The sequence below is a fragment of the Anas platyrhynchos genome, chromosome 16 (assembly GCF_047663525.1).
Source record: "Anas platyrhynchos isolate ZD024472 breed Pekin duck chromosome 16, IASCAAS_PekinDuck_T2T, whole genome shotgun sequence".
In the NCBI taxonomy this organism is placed as follows: domain Eukaryota; kingdom Metazoa; phylum Chordata; class Aves; order Anseriformes; family Anatidae; genus Anas; species Anas platyrhynchos.
Window position 1 is genome coordinate 15078866 of NC_092602.1, and position 23096 is coordinate 15101961.

At 41.8% G+C, this 23096-nt stretch overlaps 1 protein-coding gene across 2 annotated transcripts in view; it reads right to left on the bottom strand.

Annotated features, from left to right (window-relative positions):
- The window catches only part of LOC101803831 (transmembrane protein 132B), a 267174-nt gene that overhangs the window by 183299 nt on the left and 60779 nt on the right, over positions 1–23096 (bottom strand). For both annotated transcript variants that reach the window (XM_038187471.2, XM_072024322.1), the window contains exon 2: positions 5837–6716. In XM_038187471.2, the coding sequence (XP_038043399.1) occupies positions 5837–6716 (880 nt within the window). The remainder of the gene's footprint in view (positions 1–5836; positions 6717–23096) is intronic.

Sequence of the window (23096 nt, forward strand, 5' to 3'; positions counted from 1 at the left end):
TTGGTCAACCCCTCCTTCCAAATCCTAGCAACACTTCCCCTCTCCCGTGGAAGAAGGGAGCACCCGTAAGCCAGGGCTGCTTGGAGCAGACAGCAGGGACACTTACCACCATCACCAAGCTCTGCCCCAGTCTCCCAGTAATGAACAGATATGTTTATGGACAAAGCAGCATGTTCAGAACCCCCTTACAGGGTGACAGAAGTCATGGGCAGAAAGCATTTGGGTACAAGAGCTCTCATCACCGTGCTGCTACCAGCCCTCCACATGTGGCATGGGGCTGCAGCTCACATGTTTTATTCCTCACAATTGTGGGCAGGTGATTATTGTAGTAGGTAGTTGACCTTTATCTAAAATTCCATTAAAAAAGTTTTATTGACTGTAGTCTTGTGGGGTCTTTGAGGATTCACTCGTTAATTCACTGTTGGATATCCATGGGTTTTGAAAGCTTTTAGGACTGTTCGAACTCTAGAGAGACGCTTTTTTTTTTTATTTTTAGCTGTTTTTAAGACTGTAAAAGGGGTCTTTGCCCTCTCCAGTATGCCCAGGGCAAAGAAGGTTTTCTTAAAGCATGCAAAATGGACAGAAAGTGGCAGCATGGCACCACTGCTGCCAGCGCAGGTTGGCTGGTGCACAGGTGCAGCCACCCAGGGAGGATGCCTTTTCCAGCTTGGTCAACACAGGATCCAGGCTTTTATTGTACTTTATACGATATCCGTGTGAAATTCATAGCTCCACACCATCTTGTCACATAAACACCATCTATTAATACGTTTAGAGCATTGCCAGGCTTTCATCTGCCGAAGTTCCTTTTTCTGGGCCAAATGCCTATCTCAGAAATAAGAAAATTAAAGGAATGGTTCAACCCTTTCTGAAAGAGAATTTATAGAAACAGTCTATCCGAGCTAAAAATTTGCTGAGAGTTCCCCCGGCCTTTGTAGGAGGGTCCTGGAAGGACGCTACTCCCTTCCTCATTCAGTGATGAAAAGAAAACAAAACAGTGGGAGCTAGACAGTCTATGTATCTAATGAGGCAAGCTATCTGGAAAAAAAATAGCATGAATTTGTCCTTGAGGAATATGTTGAAATGCATATATACACGGTGATTGCCTAGATCTCTCTGGCATTTCCACCCTTGCAGTGCTTGGTGTTTTGTATTAATAGTAATCATTGTGTTTCATATTTTGCATTTAGTTCAGTGCACACTTAGAGAGAAGAGAGAAATAATCAATTTCAACATTCATTCTGGGTTTATTAACACCTTTAAATAAAAAACAAATATTCCCAAGTCACCAGCAATACCCTAATTCTGTAATTATTTCTAAATCTGTATTAGCACTTCTGATTAATTTCAGAAGTACATTCTTCCCCTTTTCAACACATTCACTTCTGCTAAATTTTCATCCTAAAGTGATGCTTCAGTTAATCATTTATTTCTCTCATCAGTAATAACCCTGCCCTGCTTCCCCATTGATAACAGTTTGGTTGCAAGCAATGAAGGCCGTGCAGAGCCTGCTTCTCTCCCGCAGCCAGGCTGTGTTACCCACAGTCTGCACTCTCTCATTTTCTATGCATTTCCACATCTAAAGCCTTCTGTTTTCTTTCTCTTGTTTGCTCTTGGCAGCTATTGGCAGGAGACATCCTCTTAATGATCTTTTTCTGGCCTTCTAGACGATTGCTCAAACTTCTACAGATCTTTCATTATTAACACAGAAGCCTTGTAAGTCAGTTTTAATGGCCTGTGCAGTTTTTATTCCTTAGCAGGAGACATCACCTCCTCCATATGGATATATGTTTATTAAAATAAATCCTTAATATCATTTTTCCCAGCAAGAATAATCAGTAAAAGCCAACCGCCGTGTATTACACCTTCTTCTGGTTCATCCAAAAATAAAAACATGATCTTTGTCCCGCGATGCGGATAATCCTTCTCCCAAGGTTGCCTAGGCACCAGGCAGCAGTGAGGTCCCTTTGCACAGCCCTGCCATTCCCCCCAGGCAGAGGCTGCATCCTGACTGCAGCCGCTTCCATTTCTCCAGCGTGGAATTCATTACCTGCTCTCAGTTCCTTCCTATTATTCCTGGAATATCTCCAGTGTCTGTGTCTGCTCTGACAGCGGATAAAAGAAGGATGGGTCATTCATATTAGGGACGTGTAATGAATGCCGACAAACCCACTTTTTGTCTGTGCCTCGACAAATTGCTATTACTGCTCAGCCTTCATTACTCATACATCCGTGCTGATGGTTCGAACAGGGAGACTTGGAAAAGGGGACAAAACTCCGACATTTATTTATAAAGAGTGTCCTGGTTTCTTTCGTACAACCAAGGCGCATTTGTCCATTTCTTCCATTAAATGCTTTCATGCTGTATAAAATGATCCCCATTTCTCTTCTAAATACACCTTTTGAGTCTCAACTGTGAGTTGAATAATGCCATACCCCACAAAAGAAACACAAGTTAGTCCCATTGAGTGCTGGATAACATTTCCATCCTTCCAGTTAAGCAAGAATTGTTTTTTCCTCTCCTTGTTACAACTTTCCCATGTATATCAGGAGACTTCTTTAGTTCAGTAAGTAGCACAAAGGCTGGTGCTACTTCTTTTTTCATCATGATTTCCATCTTTCCCTGTGTACTATGTTTCAGCCATATTTGTCAGTAAAGAAGGTAACAGATATGCCTGTGCATCAAAAGACAAAGCGCCCAAGGATCTGTGACAGTAATGTATCTATTAGTCCTGCAGGATTCTCAAAACTGCGCTTCACCTTTGCTTTTTTAAAACCAGGTAGCCCATAAAAAAGTATAGTCATGGTAATACAGGCTCCTTCACCTATCTTTATGGTTAAACTATGTTTAGCGGCAGCCCCCTTAACATAATAGCCAAAATTTATGTTCACAGATGGCAAATTTTACAGTACAGATCAGAGCAGCAAGGCCACAAATTAATCTCCAGTGTCATAAGAATTTCATTGCACCCCTGTATAGATCATCTTTCAACAAAGCAAGCAGTATGACTGTCAGACCCAGCAAAAGCATTAAATCCCCATTTAGCCTCCAAATTCTGCCCCTTGACATATCTGGGTCCTTCAATTACACCAAGCCACACTGTCTGGATTACAAAATGAAAAGAAACAAATTCCCTGGACCACAGCACAAACAGAGTTCCAACTTGATCTTAAATTCCATTTATTGAATGAAAACAAACAAAAACAAAATTGCATACTGTCAGAGCTCAAGATCAGCATCAACCGCTGTGCTGAGAATGACTTGATTTTGATCTATCATCTCATATGAGCCAGACTGCAATTCACTCTGCTTCACTTATAACAGACATGATTAAAAACAATCAATTATATTAGGCAAAAATATATTTCTGAAGGCAAACATTCACTTCAATGTATTTTTCTCTGGCTATAACACACAAAAATTCTATGTATATAAAAAGCTCTGGGCTTTTACAGACATTAGCATTGAGCCGAAAAATAGGGAAAGCCTGTGAGGGAAACCACATAAATGAGATGCAGGCGCTATAGTGATTGTATTTTCCTCGGCATAATTCCCTGCCTACTATGTAAACTTCAGCTGAATAATCTCTCCACGGGCCCCAAGAATGTCATTGGAAGTACTCATAGCAACAGTTGCTGCTACTCTCTCCATCCTGGAGGATGGGTGAGCTACCAGCAGAATTGCATTTTGCCTCTTTCAGTATTCAACTGAAGGTTAAATAAAATTGCTTGCAGTCTCTCTGATGAAAAGCACAACACAGACAAAGCCAAGGAAACGATGAGACAGGCTAGACTACCTAGAGCTGACTGTGAATTTTCCAAAGTAATGTTTCTGGGCACATAAAATACACTTATTCATTATAACAGTAATATCTCCTGGAGATGAACCGATTCTGCACACTTCTCAAAGAAGGAAATCCCCATGGAAACCTGCCTGCCTGCCCAGCAGCTCAGGAGTGCTGAGATGCACACTCAGCCCCACGAGAAGCTGAGGGTCTTGGCAGTGGCCAGGCTCTTGTGACCCATCTGGGGCTCCTCAATCTGGAGGTTCTCAGCTCCCTCGGTTTCTGCTTCCTTAACACCCCATGTTAGTTACTGTGCTCATTGCTTCCAGATGTAATTTTGCTTTTGGAAGACAGTAAAAAATCTGTCTCCGCAGGAAGATTTCGATGCTTTCCTGGCCAGTGGAAATTTCAAAAACGCCATCTTCATGATGTTTGTTACAAGGCAAAAGTTATTTTTCAAATTCCAATGAAATGAAAACATCCTCACCTTAAGTTTTCTCTAACACGTTGGGAATTCTATCCATGGTGTGGCAAAGAGAACAAAAAACTGAGAATTAAGAGCTGATGTGAAATCCTTTGCAGAGCCTTAGGCAAGTTGCATCATCTCTCTGCTACAGAACTGGGGATCAATAGGCAACAGCTGAAGTCCGACTGCTCCACAAGGTTGGTCCGTCTACTGCACTACTCAACGGTGGCTGCTGGCCAGAACAATGCTTAACAAAGAAAAGCCAGTAAACCCAGACACAGAAGCAATCACAGAATAACTTGCTTTAAGAAGAAGAAACTTGGGAAGTTTTTGTGACCCAAACCGCTGGGTCAAATGGGACAAAAGTCCCATTAAACCCTATAACATGATATTCATCACAAGTATTTGACCCCAGGATGATGAAAAACGCTTGGGTGGGTGGGCCACTTCTTATCCTCTTCCTGTGCATTGTGCTATGAAGCACTTGTCCTGACTCATGCTGCAATCTCTAAGTTTATTAGCATTCACGTGCTATTTCACAAAAGTTGAATAACTTGAAAGTACTGTGTAAGGTTTGCTGTCTGTTTCCTCAGTATCTGTCCCTACAGTGCATTGCTGTCATATTCTGCTCCCATCGTTCTTGGATCAAAAAGTTAGAGGTGAGGCACGAATCCATTCTGAGGTTGCCAGCACAGACTGTAACTCCTTTCCTCCCAAGCGTCTCACATTCTTAACAGCAACTGACACTTTCCAATTACCTTTTGGCCCTTTTATTCCCCAAGTCTGGCTCTCATTTTGCTCTGAATTCAGTCTCTATGCAGCTCTGAACCCAGAGTCTGACAGCTAAGGACATAACAAATATGCAGCACTAACCCTTGGGGTGGTTAGAAATGCCTGAATTCTCCTAATAAAGGCAGATTCACAAATAAAGGTCACCAATATATCTCAAAATTTAAAATTAAAATGGCTCATGCAACAAGCAGTCAAAAGCTTGAGGAGGCAGGATGGGCTGTCTTACAGCAGAGCCAAAGAAGGACTTGCAAAGTTTGGATCCGAACCTTGGCTCTGCCAGAGACTTCCTATGCAAGCTGAGGAAGTCCCTTCTCCCTTCTCCTAGCTCCCCTCTGTACACCACAACAAAATAGTTCCTCACCACATAGGACTTGTACAAGATGTATGCCATTTGCTTTGGAAATATTGTAAGAGAGCTTATAAAAAAGATAGGGTGTTTTGCCAAAGCAATGGAAAACACTTCTGCAAACCATCTAGCAAAATGGATCGCAGCCGTTTGCATGGTTGAGAGGTGTAATTTAAGAGGCAGAAGTACTACTAGAAGCAAACAGAATTAAAACAAAAGATAATGATGCAAACAGTAATAGCTCATACTTTAAAATCAATTCCCATATTCCAAAAAGTGTCATCTACACAGATAATTCAAGCCTATTTATAGTTTTCCCCAGTTGGAGAGCAAATGCTTAAAGTTCTCTGAGGAAAAAACTGAATGTAACCAAAGCAATTACACCTGAGATCAATTTGTCCTTATTTGTTGACTGCTCAGCATAGAACACTTTAGTTATTCTCTTACCTTAATACAAACTGGTCTGCTAGAGAGTCATCGGCCAAGGAAACATGAAAGGTCACAACATCACCTTCTCTGACAGGGCTGAGTGGCAAACAGATGACGACATTCTCATCTAGCCTCAGTGAAGACTGTTTTAATTTGTCGTGATTTGGGTAAACAATGATGCTACCAATCCTCTCCATAGCTGGCAAAGCCTTCTGTTCATTATCTTGACCTGCATGGATATTGTTTTCCCATTTTGCATCCTCTGGAGAACATTCCCCATCTGCTGTATAAATCTTATAGAAGAGCTCCACAGTAATCCCTTCCAGGGAGGCAGTTTCCTCTGAAACCAGGGGTGCAGGGGAGCTGAACCAGCTAGGAGATAATTCCAGCTCTGCAACACATAATCCAAGATGACCTGTCAATCTACAGCTGGCCACAGCTTCTCTAGATTCCAGGAAGGCAAACATCTTCACGCAAGGCAAACTCTCCGCAGAACTATTGTCATCCCAGTCCTTCCCCGCAATATAAAACAAGGTTTGTATTTTAGGTTTGTTGGAATAGATCGAGTTGTCAATTATGTGCGATTTTAATTTCCAATTAAAAGTGAATTTATTTGTGAAACCAAAAGATGCAGAAGACAGCATGAAGTCCAAGGGAACAGCCTGTTCTGCAGAAAAAGGTCCATACGTGGCGTTTAGAATGGGTGGTAGTTTGGATTTGTATATAAAGAATGAATCCACCCTAGACTGCAAACTGGAGTTCCTCATGATATCCTGGTTGACTTCTTTAAGGAAGAAGAAAACATCGGCATTGCAGATGTGATAGCTCGTGGGGAGATACGTTGGCAGGTTTGAGAATCTCTGTATGCTGTCCATGATCCCTCCTCGGCTCTCCACCACTGCAGCCCAAAGATAAAAGGAAACAGAAAGACAATTCTAGTGGTTGCTTAGCAGGCCCCTCCGTTCTTCTACAAACCAATGTATTACCAGGGATCAATATAGTTAGCCACAAATACAAAACAATACAACATGGTTACTGTGCAATAAACACTTTTGGCTCAAAGCTCATACCCTGAATGACATCCCACTCAATCAGCCATACAGCTCCCTTTCCCCCTTCCCCAGGCTGGTACTTACCCAAAGTCCTTTTATCAAGTTCTGGATAAAACAAGAAGACAAACTGACAAGGCCAGACTGCAAACTTTTTACTGGTTGGTTTTTGTAGCCAAACCAAGTTTGTGGTTTGCTCTCATCCACATTGCAATATATATAAGCAACTGGCATATTGAGTATCAGTAGGCAGGAAAACTGAACATTTTCTTTCAACTAACATTACTAATGTACAATGCAGGCTAGGCTGGGGTTTGCAAATCTGCATCATTCCCATCCCACTTTTGCCAGGTCAGTAGTTTGGAAGTTACCTGCACACTGATAAAAGACTTGTGTTCTTGGGGAAAAGAAGTTTTTGCACACAAGAAAATACAGGGTTTGGCAGAGGTCTCGGTGGGATGGATTTACAGGCTAGGGTGAACTTGAGAGGAGAAGAGAAATCCTTTACATGCAGAAGGTTCAGACACTTGGAAGGATTTTTTAGTTTAATTCCAGAGGAGAATGAAACATTTGGAAATCACAGAAGTTTCTCTACAACACAATAGTCAATCCTCAAGCCAATGCTAAGCAACTTTTCCCGTGCAAGAAAAGTTTCCAGAGGGAGGGAAGGATCAAATAGATGTCTTTGGTTTTGGCTGATCTCTAATTAATAGTGAGATATATTCAATCTGGGCTGCGATTCCACCAGAAAGAGGTGGTGGGTCTTTTAAACTAACAATTCATAGGCTCCAACAAAAAGCTAGTGAATGTAAGCTCCTGGGACCACCACAGAAGAAATAAACAGAAACCAAATGAATTAAAATGCAGCAGTTCCATAAAGCACAGAGATAACAAAGAAACAATGACAGATCCTAAGGTCAAAACTCTTGTTGTCTCTTGCAGAAGCTTAGCAGCGATTTTAGTGTTTGTCAGGCTGGGGAGAGCAGATACACAATGTGACAAGCGCAGAAACAATTACACCTGTTACAAGCCGGATGAATCAGATACTTACAGCCACAATTTAGCACAGATAAAAGCTCAAATATTTAAGATTTTTTTTTCAGGTTGTGTATTTTTAAAGCCTACACTTCTCAAAGACACATTCTAGGGCAAACCTCATGCATTTGACTTTGCTCCACTCTTGTTGTCAGTTGAAATTGTGCTCATTTATTTTCAATGGTTTGATATTATCTATGCTCGTTTAAATATTTCTCATCTCATCACAATACTTCTGTCTTTACTTTTGCTACGTATTTGATCTTATCAAGGTTTTTCTGCAGTCATTGAAATATTATTTGTGGGAATGTGTAAATATAAAATGTATATAAAAGCATTTTAAAAAGCTCAGCAGGAAACAGTAGCAGTAATCTCCTCCCTCACTTCTTCACATGGGGATGAGTTCCGGGATTCCTCACAGCTCCACAAGCAACAGCAACTGCAGAGCAACTGCCATGCCGTCTCCCCACTTGGGTGTCCTCTCATTTCTGAGGGCCACACATAAGTGTTGCAGTCCATCTCTCACAGCACACCAGTGCAGCCCATACGCACGCGGCCACAGAGCTGGGCACCCGGCCAAAATGCAGAAACCCAGGTGACGAGGAGCTCCTTCATCCCTTTCCGATGTGGGAGCCGCACTGAGCCCGCCAGCTTTGGAATCACAGCTCTTACACGGGGGAGAGGAAGTACCCCAGAGGAGAAAACCGACCCAGACCCTTCCCTCCCACACCTTTGCATGCTGATGTGAACCCAGTGCAGCTGACACACTCCCTGCACCAGGCAGAACCCAGAGCCCCCAGTTTTGTGTGTAGAGCCATAGGACATGAGTGGTAACAAGCAGCTCTGGAAGGAGATGGAGGCAAGGGGCCAACTGAGCTACCCGCAGCAGCGGAAGGCACAGGCAAGGCAGACACAACAGCAGAAGAGGCAGTGCAGAAGGGACAGACACCGCTGCCCTGCAGCACCCAGCACAGGAGGGTGCCCTGAACCCACAGCAGCCCACGAGAGGGATGCAGGCATGCAGTAAGGCTGGTGACCTCTGCTCAGCAATGCTCCAGGACACTGCTTCTCCACCACTGCCTCAGGGCAGCTGAGGTGCTTTTAGCCCCCTGCCAAACAATAGCGTGCTCGGCCAGTCACACAGGACAAACCTCATCCGGCTCGTAGCAGGAGCAGAGGGAGGAGATCAATGCCTATTCTGGCACCCGAGTCACCAAGGGATGCTTTAGCAGCTCCATTACTGCTCTGCTATTTATAGAGCACCTTGACACAGCGTGGCTTGCCATGCCATTTCTGCTGCTGAAAGTAAACTTCGTTCTTGTGAAAAGCAAGGCAGCGAGGGCAGGGAGAGTGTTGCGCCAAACCCAAACGCAGACAAGTGCCTTCCCAAATTAATTGTAGATAAATCAGGCTACATTTGAAAGCAATACTTTAGAAAATCCTCATTTATCATAAAAATGGTGTTGCCATACAGAAAAGCAAAGGACATACAAAAGCAGCAGCACCTTCTGGTTTCTTGGAGAAAACCTAGAATTTGCCTTCTCCCGGGACACCCTAGATTACAGAGGACACTGACATAGCTCCTGAGCCTAAAGAAAAACTGTATAAAACTGTATACCAGGCAAGACTTATATGCATCTGTGTTTACATTATAGCACTTCCCTGCCCCCCTCCCCCCCCCCATATCCTTTATGCAGACACTTTATCTCTCTCAAGCACTGATTTACAGTAAGTTTAAAAGGTATGTTTTTCCCTTTCCTCCATTTCATTATAGTGGCAACATTCAGTACCTCTTCTGAGAACTAGTATGAGGGCTAGGATATTTGCTGGCTGTAACTCAAATAAATGAGACACAAATTTTGTTTGAAAGCTTATATGAGAAGCCATAAACACTAGTAGACAGGGCTGGGCTTTGTCCTAGAACCAGCCTGCAACAAAATATGATATCTGAATTTAGCAGCATTTTATGATGATCTAGGAATGTCTAAAAAAAATACTTCATACGGTGGCAGGCCAATACCCTGCCTTTTTAATTTGGCATGTCAGCACCACAACATCAATCTCCTTACAGTAACAATCAGAAAAAGGACACATCTCCAGCTTTCTGATGTACAACAAAGCAGCTAATAAATCACCTACTCCTTTAATAACCACTCCATCAAGATCAAAAGAGGGCAGAACATTAGATCAGAACATGGTTTAGTCCTAATTGCAAAATAAAGAAGAGCAAGAGTTGAAGAAAAGTAGATGGAGGCCAAATGAGCATCCCCAGAGCCCAGGGCTACCTCAAAGGCTGAACTCATTTTTTCAGACTATTTTGGGACTGGGGACACTGAGGAAGTAACACACAGACACGATGAGATATTCAGATTGCATTTCTACCATATTTTTTACCTTGTAACACTTTTTCAGATGGTGCTTTGCCTCTTTTAAAGCACTGTTATTCAAACCAGACAAATACCAAGACCTTTGGAGCAACAGGTCAACTGGTAACATCTCACCCCTCTCAATTAACGCCAAAACACTTCTCTCCAGAGCAGGACAACAGCCTCACAGCCCAGTTCTTCCTGCAAACTCTGACAGTGCATACTGAAAGGAAAGTCACTCATGGTATTTCCAAAGAGCAGAGGGAGAAGCTACCACCATGCACAAAACCAAGCACACAATGCCATGGATCAGGGAGATGCTCCTTCCTAGTCCTTAGACTGATCAGCTCACACCTCAAACAAAACTTCCTTTCTGTTATATATATATATTTTTTTTAATTTAGCCACAAAATTATCCACCTCTTCTTTCAATCCATATATCTGACTTGACTCTAACTGATGCCACAAAATGCAGCACAAGACTAAAGCACAAGCAAACCCAAGGGCTGCCATTCATGTAGCCCAAGATTTCATCCAAGCTGTATTTCTTACATTTCATAAATTCTAACTAAGAAGAAAAACAAGTATCCCATAGAAGGCAGTGGTGGCAGTGGCAGGTCAGCATTATAAACTAATGCTTCTATGGTAAGCTGTAATAAGGGTAAAGTCTTGAATTTTTAGTTATGAAATGATGAACTTTAAAATAACTCCTGCTGGAGCATAAATATCTTCTCTCTAGCTTAGCTAATTACTTAACAGGAACCAAGGCTTACATAAGCCCACAGTAATTCTGAAATTGGTGGTGCGACAAACTAGAAGCAATAAAAATATGCAACTTTTTCAATATTCCTTCCTTCTGAAAACAAACAAGAAATCCAATCTTGCACCTGTGAAAAACTGAAAATGTTAAAATCCATTTTTCCTGCAGCATCATCAAAACTGTAGTGTGAGATCATACAGACACTCCTCTTTGTAAGAGAGGAATAATTTCAAGTAATGTGGTGCCAGTAAGTACTATGATGTTATCCATGACTCATACAGAGGCAATCAATGGCTTGTCTGTATATGAGAAAAAATCACCAGCCCTTCCCACCAGCCCTCACTAAAGACCATAAAGACCAAACTACACATGTACATTATTCTGCTATAAAAATGGCTCCATTCATAATAATTAATTTGCTCTGGAAATGCAGGCGTTATCCTTGAATAAAAACACACTGTATCCCAGGATAATGCATCCACACAAGGAAAGCTATTCTAGAACTGCTAAATCATAGAAGAACAATTAATTCTGAATTAATTCTGGACAAGCTGCGTAGGTTATGTTCTCTCATGCACACAAGGGGTAAGACCTGATGCCTGTTGGGGACCCCAGCCATGAGGGGCTGTGCAAGGTGATTTGGCCCGGCTCCAGCTGGGGGAACTCCAGCGTGAACTACTCTGCCTCTTAATCCTGGCAGCAGGAAAATGAGAAGGATGATACCTTGTGAAAATCTACCATGAGTTCAGGTTTCATTTGGGCACTCTGGGTAGGGTAAGTTGCGGTTGTGTGAGAATTTAAGGAGACTAGATGAACACCCACTTAATGCTTACACTGACTCATTCAAAATTTAATAAAGTAACCATGGAAGGAGGATATCACTGTTTACTTCCCACATTCAGAGTTCATCCTGTGACTCATCTCGTCAGTTTTACATTAGAGGAGAGAAGAAAAAAAAACTCCATAGTCCCACTGAGGAACAACTTCCATCATCCACCATTCAAAACAAGCCTTACTCATTTCGTACTTGATGTAGTTATACAGTGAACTGCACTGGCACAGAAAAAAAGCTGTAATAATAAACAGTGTTTTCAACTGTAACAGAAAAATTTGAAGATATGATACTGCAAGGAAGACCTAAGAAGAGTACCCAATACTTCTTCAATATTAAAGTCAGCCCAGAAGCTGTCAACATATAAAAAAAAAAAAGTAGCGTAAAAAAAAGACAGGATCCCTTTAAGCTTTTCTCATTCTTTTGCTTATCCTAGTTTGATGTAAAGATAGGACTTGATATAGGACTCACAACCAGTTTACAGTCCTTGTATTCAATTTTGATTAGACATCTGTGGAAGACAGAGATTCACTTTGCAAAATGTTGCTAGTTGGGCAGTTTGTTTTGAAAGACCAAGACAAGAAGAAGGATGCAATTTAAAAAAAAAAAAAAAAAAAAAAGTCTATTTAATCCAAACATCTAAAGCTGAAGAGAGGTTAATTAACTTTTGTAGGCCTGGGACAATGTCTCACATGCTTATCTTCAAATGTCTCAGTCAAACTTTTGTTCACCGAGCTTCACTGCAGCTGTACATCATAGTCACTCTCTGCGGGAGGCAGCCCATCTCATTTTAGATAGGTATCTAAGGCTAACACACACTCCAGCCTCCCCTTCCAGTAAATCACAGACAAGGGTGTCTCCATAATTCATTTGTCTTCTCACAGATGTTCATATCTCAGGGGTGTCAAGTCACCCTTGGGAGGAACCTATTCCTCTCCACTGATGCCCAAGGTGGCCGGCGCATGCCATGCCCACGTCTGCCCATCACCCTGCTTCCCATAGCCTGAAAGCCACATCTCAGACCTCAGAAACCTGCCTACCAAAGCACGGTTTTCACTGAAAAATCAACTTGTGCACATGAATGAAACCCCCCTGATCAGATCACAAGTTTGGTAATGAACTGTACTATTGTGCTCCTAAACAAGCCCATAGCTTCACCTGCTCTCCATTGCCAAAAAACTTAAGTTGGGTGTGATAGTTTCTGAGCTGGTACTTACGATAGTTGTTTTCTTTTCTGGCATTTTGCACAATCACCCATACTGAAAGACATACATACAGCAAGGCCACCTACAGATAGTAATAAAACCGTACTGTCTGAAAGGCTGCCTATAAATCTTATTAAAGTAATCCCTTCCCTGAACCCAGATTATTACATTCACCTTTATGGTAGAATAAAAATTAATTTTCTCAGCTATAATAAGTGTATGATAAGACTAAGACTTGGGACTAAATAAAGATTATAATTAACTCCAACTGAATAAATCTAAATTTAGCTTGGACTAGCAATTTGTTTTCATACATTTTCCTCTACAACTGAGTGAATAAGTATGGCAGGATTAGCATCCCATGCCAGCCCCAGCACTGCTGGCATGCAAAGGAATGAGGAAGAGTGTAATCCAACACCCAACAGGCCTGAAGATTAATTCAGGGTTCTCTATCAGCAAAAGTTTACAAAAAACAGAAAAAAATGAAAGGTTCGCAACTGCCTTTAGTCTGGCAAGGAAAGCATGTGAAGTGTTGGACTCCAGAGAGAATACTGCTGGCTGCACTCCCTAAATTGGTATTACACGAAGACACGACCTCTGACACCAGCTGCTGAAAGCATGTTTAGGGGAAACATCCCTCCATGCTTGCCTGACCTCACTCTTTCCAACTGAGTATTTGCTTTTGGGTGCTATCAGAAACAGGCTGCTGGGCCAGGTGGGTCTGTGCTCCGACCCAGTGCAGCCACTCTTCTTCAATCTGCTCTCCCTTCTCCGGGACACCTCAGAGGTGATCTATAAAGCAACTGCGAAACAAGACACAGCGCTATACAACCACATGTAAGCACACAAACAGAATGGGGGAAGCAAATGCACCCAACAGGTGAACAAAATTTACCTTTTTTTTTAAGTAAAAAAAAAAAATAAAAAATACAGCAGCACTGTACACAGCAGATGAGAGGTTTATTTTTCAAGGAAATGAACCTCTACTTATAAAAGGTTGAGGAACTGCCTTGTTAAGCCACTGCCTCATTATTTGACATTCTCTGGGAAGATGGTTGTTAACTACTTTATTACTGGGAAGGAGGTGTTCAGGCTTGTTTATCAAAATAGATCACGTATTTATCCTGGCCAGGGAACAGCATGTAAACCCAAGCAATAAAGCTATTGTGTTTGCTCTTCTTATTGCCATGCTAGCCATGCAGACATCAGATTTGCCTGTTTACAATGATTTTATTAAGCACAGATGAAGCTGAATCATTATCATTACAGCAGTATGGTTCTTTAAGTGTGTATGTTTATTTCCGAAGACTGGAGTTCTTTCACCTTAAAGCTGATACAGTCTGAAACCAGAAAATAATATTTTTAGGATGAAATAAGAGTACATATGTAATGCATTACTCCACTGTAACAACTCAAATTCACATCTCATGACAATTTAACTTTCCTAGACAGGGACACCCTTGTGCTGAATGCTGCAAACCCTAGACCCATCATTTCCTTTTGAAATTTACCAGATAAGCAGAATTCCTGCCCAAATATGAGATTTCCTAAAATTATGCTATCCAAAGCTGGGGAGTTCAAATTCCTCCTGAATTATTAACACTGGTTGTTACAGCTAAAGTCGTCAGAGCTTCTAAGCCAAGGATCCAGCATCTCTGAAGGTTATAAAGTGAAAATTTATTCCACTATGGGGAAGAAAGATCCCCTTTCCTCCAAATGCTACCATCATGTCAAGGCTTAGAAGGACTTGAGAAAAAGGACATTAAACCTGTAACATCTGTAACTGTAGGAAGGTTATTTTAGGTAAGTTTTAGAGGTTTTTATTGCTCCCTCTGAACCCTGTACACTGGGAAACATGGTAACTAAGGCACCAGTTTTATGAGCAGCAGCGATAGAAAAAATAGTCACAAATAGTCATAAATATTAAAACTCTCTAAACATCCCTAAAATAGCTTTTCTTGAAACATATTGGGGATGATTTCAACATCTGTGAGTAATGTGCCCATCCCCACACCCCATAAAATCTTTATGTCATCACTTATTCTATTTATTAATCTCTGTCGCTCTCACATGCATGCTTCTGGTCAAAGTCTTCATTGTTATAAATATTTATTCAAATGTGTCTGATAGAAAAAAAGCTAAAAGTTTGATCAGCAAATATAAATTATGTTCCTGTAATACTGTATATAGTTGTGCAGATGGGACTTTGTGGTCCCATCCACAGCCCATGAAAGCACCAGATGATGGTGTTCCCAAGCCAGGTCCTCACGGCCTTCTGAGGCCAGTGAGTTCTTACCCGTATCTCTTGGGTCTAAAATGTGCTGTCTATGGAAAATGGAATCATTCCAACAGGTGAAGGACATAGAACAAATACCAGAGGTGAGCCTATAGAGAAAGAGCAACCATTAAGAGAGCATGGAGAAGCTGAACACAACCTCTACAAAACTCAACCAGAAGTGAGATGAGACATTCACAAGGTCTCTTCTTCAAGTCTTCATCGGCTGCCTCCAGCTCCTGCCTCCTCTGACAAAGGCAATACAGGTATTTGCAGAACAAAGGTTTTCCAACCCAGACTACATGTACTTCCCTGAGTGCTCAAAGGGAGTTTTCCTCCCTGTCACAATCAGCACAGCCAAGGCCATCTCGGTGCAATGCAGATAACTGACAAATCTCAATGCAGGGAGGGGGCAGAAGGGAGGAAATTCCCCAAGAGTTTCCTCATTTAATGTGGCTATTGCAATTGCTCCGGTTACTCTGTTGGGTTGATCGCTGGCCTAACTTGCCATTTTAGCTTTGATCAGAGGCACTGATATGGCGGTTAAAAGCCACAGGCTGCTCTTGGCGAGTTTCTCTGCATCTCTCCTACAACAGCAACAGGAAATTGTCCTGCCAGTTACAATTAGAGGCATTAGCACAGTGGCAAAAGGTCACAAATTCATCAGCTGAATGAACTGAAAGACAGAGCCACTACTGCAAGCTAAACTGAAGCTTAAACACACCTTGGTAACCTGACTGGTTAATCACCCATCGGGGTTTCTATTCTGGTTACCTGAAGGGGAGAAACAACTGAGGCTGCACATGCATTTACACACACAGGTTTTGCACCACCTGCCCCTACACTGGCAGAAACCACACAAATACAATTGCACAAACACCAAACCCTGCTCAGAGGTGCCTCCCCCAGGCACAAACAAGCCTCTTTCTCTCTTTCCAGACACCCCTTGGCTCTTGTGCAGAGCTGCAGATGTTAAGACCAAGAGGTCTCCACCTGTACAGGAAGAGTGACCTGCCCCCTGGGGCTGCACACCTTTGCTTTGCCTTTGCTGCAGGATGAGGCGCAGCCACCCTGGGTGGTGCTGGACCAGGGCAGCAGGTACAGGGACTCCACTTCATGCCCAGCTCCCTGCGGCATCGATGCTTCCAGACGCTGGCATGGCAAACCTCTGCACATCCCTCCCAAGACCTGATAAATAAGGTTTGTCACAGCTACTGGAGGGACTCGTTGCTAAAGAGGAGGTTAGGAAAGGGCTCCCTACTACCATTATCTGAGGCAAAACTCATTTTCCCACGGTGATATTTCATAAACAACAGAAAATGAGTACGTGTATGGGAGTGTGCATATATTCTCCGAACAACAGAAAGGCCTTACAAGGGGAACACATTCAGTAAAGGCACTAGGTGACTGCAAAAGTAAATCTCTTAAATATATGCTCTAAACTATTAGCCGACTGTGAAATATTTGTATTCAGTGTCAAAATATCTATGTCACACAAAGCCAAGAGACTGACAAGAGAAAGGCGAGGATTTATGTTAGCTGGGGTCTATCTGTCATGGAGATAGGAAAGCCAAGAGAGAGTCCTTTTATTAAAATCACTCTCCTGCTGCAGATATTGATCTAAGCAGCTAAGGTTGAATAGCAAAGCTCATCCCTATCTCTCACAAAATTCTCACTGGTGGCAAAGGACTGGGGGAAACACACTCACACCCCCAGCAAATGGAACCCCAAAAGGAGGGGCAGGGAAAAAGGAACACTGATAGAAACAGCATCCTGTGATGCCATAGCACAGCTGCCTTCCAGGAACCAAGAAGCGCGACTCCACTTCACTTTCTGAGTTTTCAGTATGCCCATTTGGCTTCCCAAATCACTAGTGTAGGTTGCCATTACTCCCAGACTAAGCTCACCATTAAAATAAGGGGAAACAGTGCTGACTGCATTAATTGCATTCCCATTCTGAGCAGAGAGGGACAAAAAAAAAGTCATTTCATAAGGATTCTTTCTTAAATCAACTTCAACATTTTCTATTTTTCCTCTAAGTAGCTTGGATCTGGATTTTTGCCCCAGTTTGGGCTGGCCCTTCCCTGGCAGATCTTTCTCGGTTCATGGAGCACCCGGATCTTTGCTGCAGTTCTCTTTGCAAAGGCCTCATATACTGCATCTAAAGATGAAATGAAGCAAAGTACCTGCAGTTCTATATACTACAGACTATCTACATTCCTGTATGCACAGGTTACACAGAAACACCATTTTATAGTGCTTCTCTCCACAAAAGCTTCTTTGGTGGTATTGAAAAATTCCCTGCATAAGCCAGAAATTACAAATTATTAAAACGCTGGCAGCAGATTCTCCAAAGGCACTGTCAGAAAGATGTGAATTTGGCCCAGAGGCTTTCTCCAGAGCAATTGGCTTGCACCAGATATTCCATTCTGTTGTTTCAAAGCTCTTGGAGGAAATGAACTCCAAACTGATGGGCCCAAACAGCCACAGGAAACTACAAAAGCAGCTTACAATAAAACCCCCGTAAAGTTATTAAGAACACATATATATCTTGAATGCACAGAAAATCCTATGTCTCATCCATAACACTCATCCATATCCCACTGTGACTGTAATCCCAGAAAGAGAATATGCCATGTGCAGCCCCTCTAGGGAACTCTGATAAGACCAAACAGGATGTGAAGGCATGCAAAAAAAAATCCTGAGTCCTGCCCCAGCCCCAGCACTGGGAGCAGTTCTCATTTTGCTCTCCATTAATGTTGAATTTCTCATCTGGACAGGTACCTTAACTACACATGCTAATTTTGGGGACCGCTGGCAATATAGATAGTTAAGTTCCTTGTTGAATCTTTGCAGTGTTAAGATCCATGGGAAGAAGTCAGGTTTCACTTACGTCTCCCCACTGAGCTCCTCCAGCAAGTCATGTCCCCATCCTGCAAATGTGCTTGCACAAACATAATTTCAAGTATGTATGCAGTCTCACTAAGTCAGGAAGTTTTCCCACTGCAAAATTCAAGCACAAACTGCTGTTTCAGGACAGAGACCTGCAAGGCCACCCAGCCTTTTAGCTGCTTCAGAAAAAGCCTAATGAGAGCTCCATGGCTTTACAGATTCTCCCACTATTAGTTCAGGGATATCTGTGCCTTATTTCTCTGAACCCAATCTTTAACCTGCACTTTGCATTGCTCTCACAGGCAACCAATTTTACACTAACCAGACTCCCAAAGCAATATGTGCTTTCTGGCTCTCATAGGAGCAACCACGCAGGCCTACTTCTGTGGTTCAGACATCATTAAGTTATCAATTTATATCTACCTCTCAAGGGACAGCACATGAAAATAATGAATTCTTTCCCTTCTAATGACAGCAGTTTTTTCCCCTGCCAAGATACCCAGAACAAAAGTTCCTGTGCTCTCTCCATTTTTTTGTTCTTAATTCAACATTTTATTTTTGAAATGACAACAGCCTCGAGCAACTCCATTAATTTGTTACAGAGTAAAAGACCTTTGCATTCCTAGTATGATTGCTGACCTCCCCTGCTCCCTTGCTTATCAAAACAGTCCTCCTCAAGCACACCCTGGTATCAGAACAAGACATAATTTTTCACACTTTAATGCATTATTTTACGTTTTGAATATGCATCTGACATATTTTACAAATTCATGGCATATGCTGTCAGAAAGGACAAAATAACCACCCCTTGGTACCATTTTTCTCCTACTACAATGATCAAAGGCTGCAGCTTGTCATTCACACAAGGAGAACAGCTCCTCTTGGGGAGAGAAGGAGCCTGCAGCCTCACCCAGGACTTCTTGGGTTTTGTTTCTCTGCCTGTTGCTGATTAGCAATTTAGAGTTTGATTTCCTAAGCACAAGGAAAATTCCCAATTGCCTGGAGGAGGCAGCTCTAGGAGATCTTGTCAAAATACTGGTGTGTAAAGAAAGTGAAACCTTATTATGGCTCCATCCTACAATGCATCAAATACACTTATCTTGCTCACAGACAATTATTAACTTATAAGCAAAGAATAAAAACTCTCAAGGAAAAAACAAGGTTGGATGAGGTCATACGTGCTGCGTGGTTCCTATATGTTAATATATTAAGGTAATAAAAGATAATGAGCAGTAGCTGACAGCATTTTCAAACTCTTCAAATCAAGAGAAGTAAATTAGATCAGATTTGAGATTGCCCAAGAAGGTAAAAAGCGGAATCTAATTCTTTTCTCAATGACGGGACAATCATATAACTGAGAAAAGGTTAGAGGGATGTTGCTATCATAGCCCAACCCAGCATACCAGCTAGGAAACTCCAGATCATCAATGTGACATTATTTTAGGATGATGAATGTATGCCAGTGGCTCCACCAGAGCAGAAAAATGCTCACCTATCCAGACAAACTATTCCAAGAGTGTGAATTTACACAGTAATTTATAGCAGGGTTTCCCAATTTGTCCTATTAGCTCTAAATTGAAACAATTCACTGATAGTGATCTGGAGTAACTCAGGAAATAAACTGAGGATGGCCAGATATGGAAAGTCTGGAAACAACTTTTCCACTAGAGTGTTGTTTATCCATAGGATTAGCCTGCCCCAGCATATGGCTGCCCCTTCTGGCTGCTAGGGCAGAGCCTGTCCCACTCCAGTGCCAGGCCTCAGGACTGTGCCCACCCCAGACCACACAAATTTACACCCATGACTGCCTCAGTTTCCCAGAGAGCCAGAGCAGGGTTCTGTAGGGGTACGACAGACTGCAAACACATACGTGAGTGGCACAGCATTTGTGCATTCTGAGGATGCTGCTTCACTGCAGCTCAATGTCAGCATTTGCCCATTCAAAGCTGCCGCAATGGGCAGTGAGAGGAAGCAGCAGAAAACCTTTGTTCTCCTTCTGCTTGCTGGCATCTCCTATAAACCTCTGTGTGGAAATATCGCAAGTGCAGTTCAAGTTTGAGTCAATTCAAGTTCAAGTCATATCTTATATCCAATATTGCTCACCTACCCATAGCCTGGAGAATAAAATTCTGCAGAAACTCAGCACACAGGTCACTTCAGCACTCTGCTTTGTCTGGCGTTTATAAGTAGAGCCTAGCACATAATTCATACTGCATAATTTATCCACGGGATTTAGCCCTTGGAACACAGAAAGCAGATAATAACTGCTTCATGCTTTTATATATATATATATATATATATAAAATTCGGTCAACTTCTTCTCTGCTTATTCTTAACTCTGAAAAAAAAAATAATTAAAAAAAAAAATGAACCTCTGGCTACATGTATATTCTTTCAGGGCTTGAGCTCATGGCTAGCTGTGATCAGTTAGATTAATTCACCTATTTTTCAGTCTTATACCTTTATCTATTCTTGTTTCCTGAATGGAGGAAAATGCATGCAAGCACTAAATCTCAAGCATGCTATTCTAACATTTGGATTCCATTATCCTAGAGATAACATATAATCCTATAATAATATGTAATAAATTAGCATTTAATCTCATATCGGAGAGTTCAAAGGGATCACAGCCAGCTGGTGCTAAAATAAGCATTTGCTAGAGGCTGCACGAGTGGGAGCCGAAGATGAGAAGCGAGCAAGATCTAACCTGCTCTGACACTTTGGCTTGGCAAGAATGGTTGGCAAGGAAAGGATCAAACAAATCCCTGATACGAAGGGAAACATCTCCAAAATCAAACGGCCTGTGCCCTTTTGCTCTGAATGCTGTTCCTGCAGTCCAGCCAAGACAGACAAAGGCAAGATTTCCCGCCACAGAGCTAACAAGCAGGGAAGGTCATTGCCATACAGTGCTGTACAGGGGACTTAATTCAGTGCTTGATACATCTCCTGTTTGTCAAGGTTCAGAGATGTGGTGAGGCTGGAAACAAGTCTCCAACCTAGGGCTGAGTTCTCTCCAGCTGCAGAGACCCATAGGGCCAGGAGAAAAATGGGGGTGGCTACTTTACATACATGAAGAACTGTAGGAAGGATGTACAGTTTCAACACAGAAGCCAAAAACTGTTTGTAATTTTGTTCCCTTTTCACACATTTTCATACATAGCACTAACATACCAACCACTGCTCATTCTTCATTAACAACCCCAGCTATTCATAGTTTTCTCTACAGAGGCTTCCTCAATAAACGTGCATATTGACTGGTGAGGATGATTTTTTTTCTCCTAAAGACAAGCACAACCAAAGCCCCCAAAGATGCAGCCTCCCAAACTGGACTGGGCGACCCCAAACAGTGAGTGCTGCTGACCAAAAAGCAGATAAAAACCTGATTTATGGAAGTTCCTCTGATTTCCACATAGCCAAGATCTCCCAGTTGGTATTAAGATGGTAAAAACCATCTGTACCATCCTGGATACTCCATGTCCCACCTTCATCACTCTAGCTGCATCCCATGGCATGGTATATTTATCTGGAAATCTGCAGGCTCCAGCAGTTAATTTTTGTTCATTGGCAGCAGCAGCAAAACACCTACTGCCATCAGTCAGATTCAGGTCCTTTCTCTGAATCCATAGACACACTTCACTGCTCCATCTCATACTGGAATATACTTTGAAAAAAAAAAAAAAAGTCAGGAAGCCAAGAATCTATCACAGACAGAGACAGTATTTTGAAAAAATACTGCAAAATCTTTCTGCTAGTTTTCAAAGGAGACACATCAACCGTGCTGCCAAATTAGCTAGAAAGTAAAGGCATTTAAAAAGTCAAGAAAAGGGAAAGAGAGAATCCCAGACAGGATAGACAATAAAATTACATGGCAAGCTGAGTTTTACAACTCTGGACACTGACCACAGTTCTGTTTCTTAAGAAAACTTAATAAATAAAAATAACAACAAAAAATCTTAAGTGTTATGGAGTTGTCTTTGCTCCTGCATATAGCACACATTTCTATTACCCTTTCTTTATTAGCCAAATGAAGATCAATGTATCTATAAAACTCAATGACATGTTAATGCAAACCTTAAAAAAGATAAAATGCCTTTTATCTCAGTCTTAGGAAAACCTAATAAAGAATTAACAGTCCATGAAGCCATGGAATTTCACTCAAGGTTTTACTTTACACTAGGACTTCCTACTCCCATTATCTTTTAACAGACAGGTTTCCCTAGGCTTTGGGACACGTTGGTGCGAACGTACACTGTCATTAAAATCGGTCCTATACTTTCCTTCAGAGATGGGATAGGAACCCTGCTAAGTATGTGAACTTAAAATTTAGACAACAGCTGCAATGAATCAGAATTGTAAATCTGAAGCAACTGTTAAAATAAATAAATATGCCAAAAAAGGAGAGACAAATACTGATTTTGATTGTGATCTTTTTGACAGTAAATGAATTTATAACCCAAAATTTCCACTATTTTTTACACCTGCAGGATGAGCACTTTGGAGCAGAGCTCATTTAACATAACATTAGCATTTCAATTTTTCAAATTTATATCAGAAGCAACTGCCAGGAATCTATTAACCCAATACTCGATGTTGAATCTTTAAAGGGATGTAGTCAAATATTAGTCTAGGATTTGGTTCAAGTTTGGTTGACAGAATTAATGAGCCTTCAGTGACTGCCATGGGCCTTGCAGGAAGGCTGGGATCCATAAACCCAGGCACCCCTAAACTCACTGAGAAACCAGTCTCCTCCAAGTTCTCAGTTATATTTATTTCTACAGACAAACACATGGCAGGAAGACCAGAAATTTCAAATGCCTATACTTAAAACCAATTTAAATTCAATACGTCTGCACACAGTTAAGTT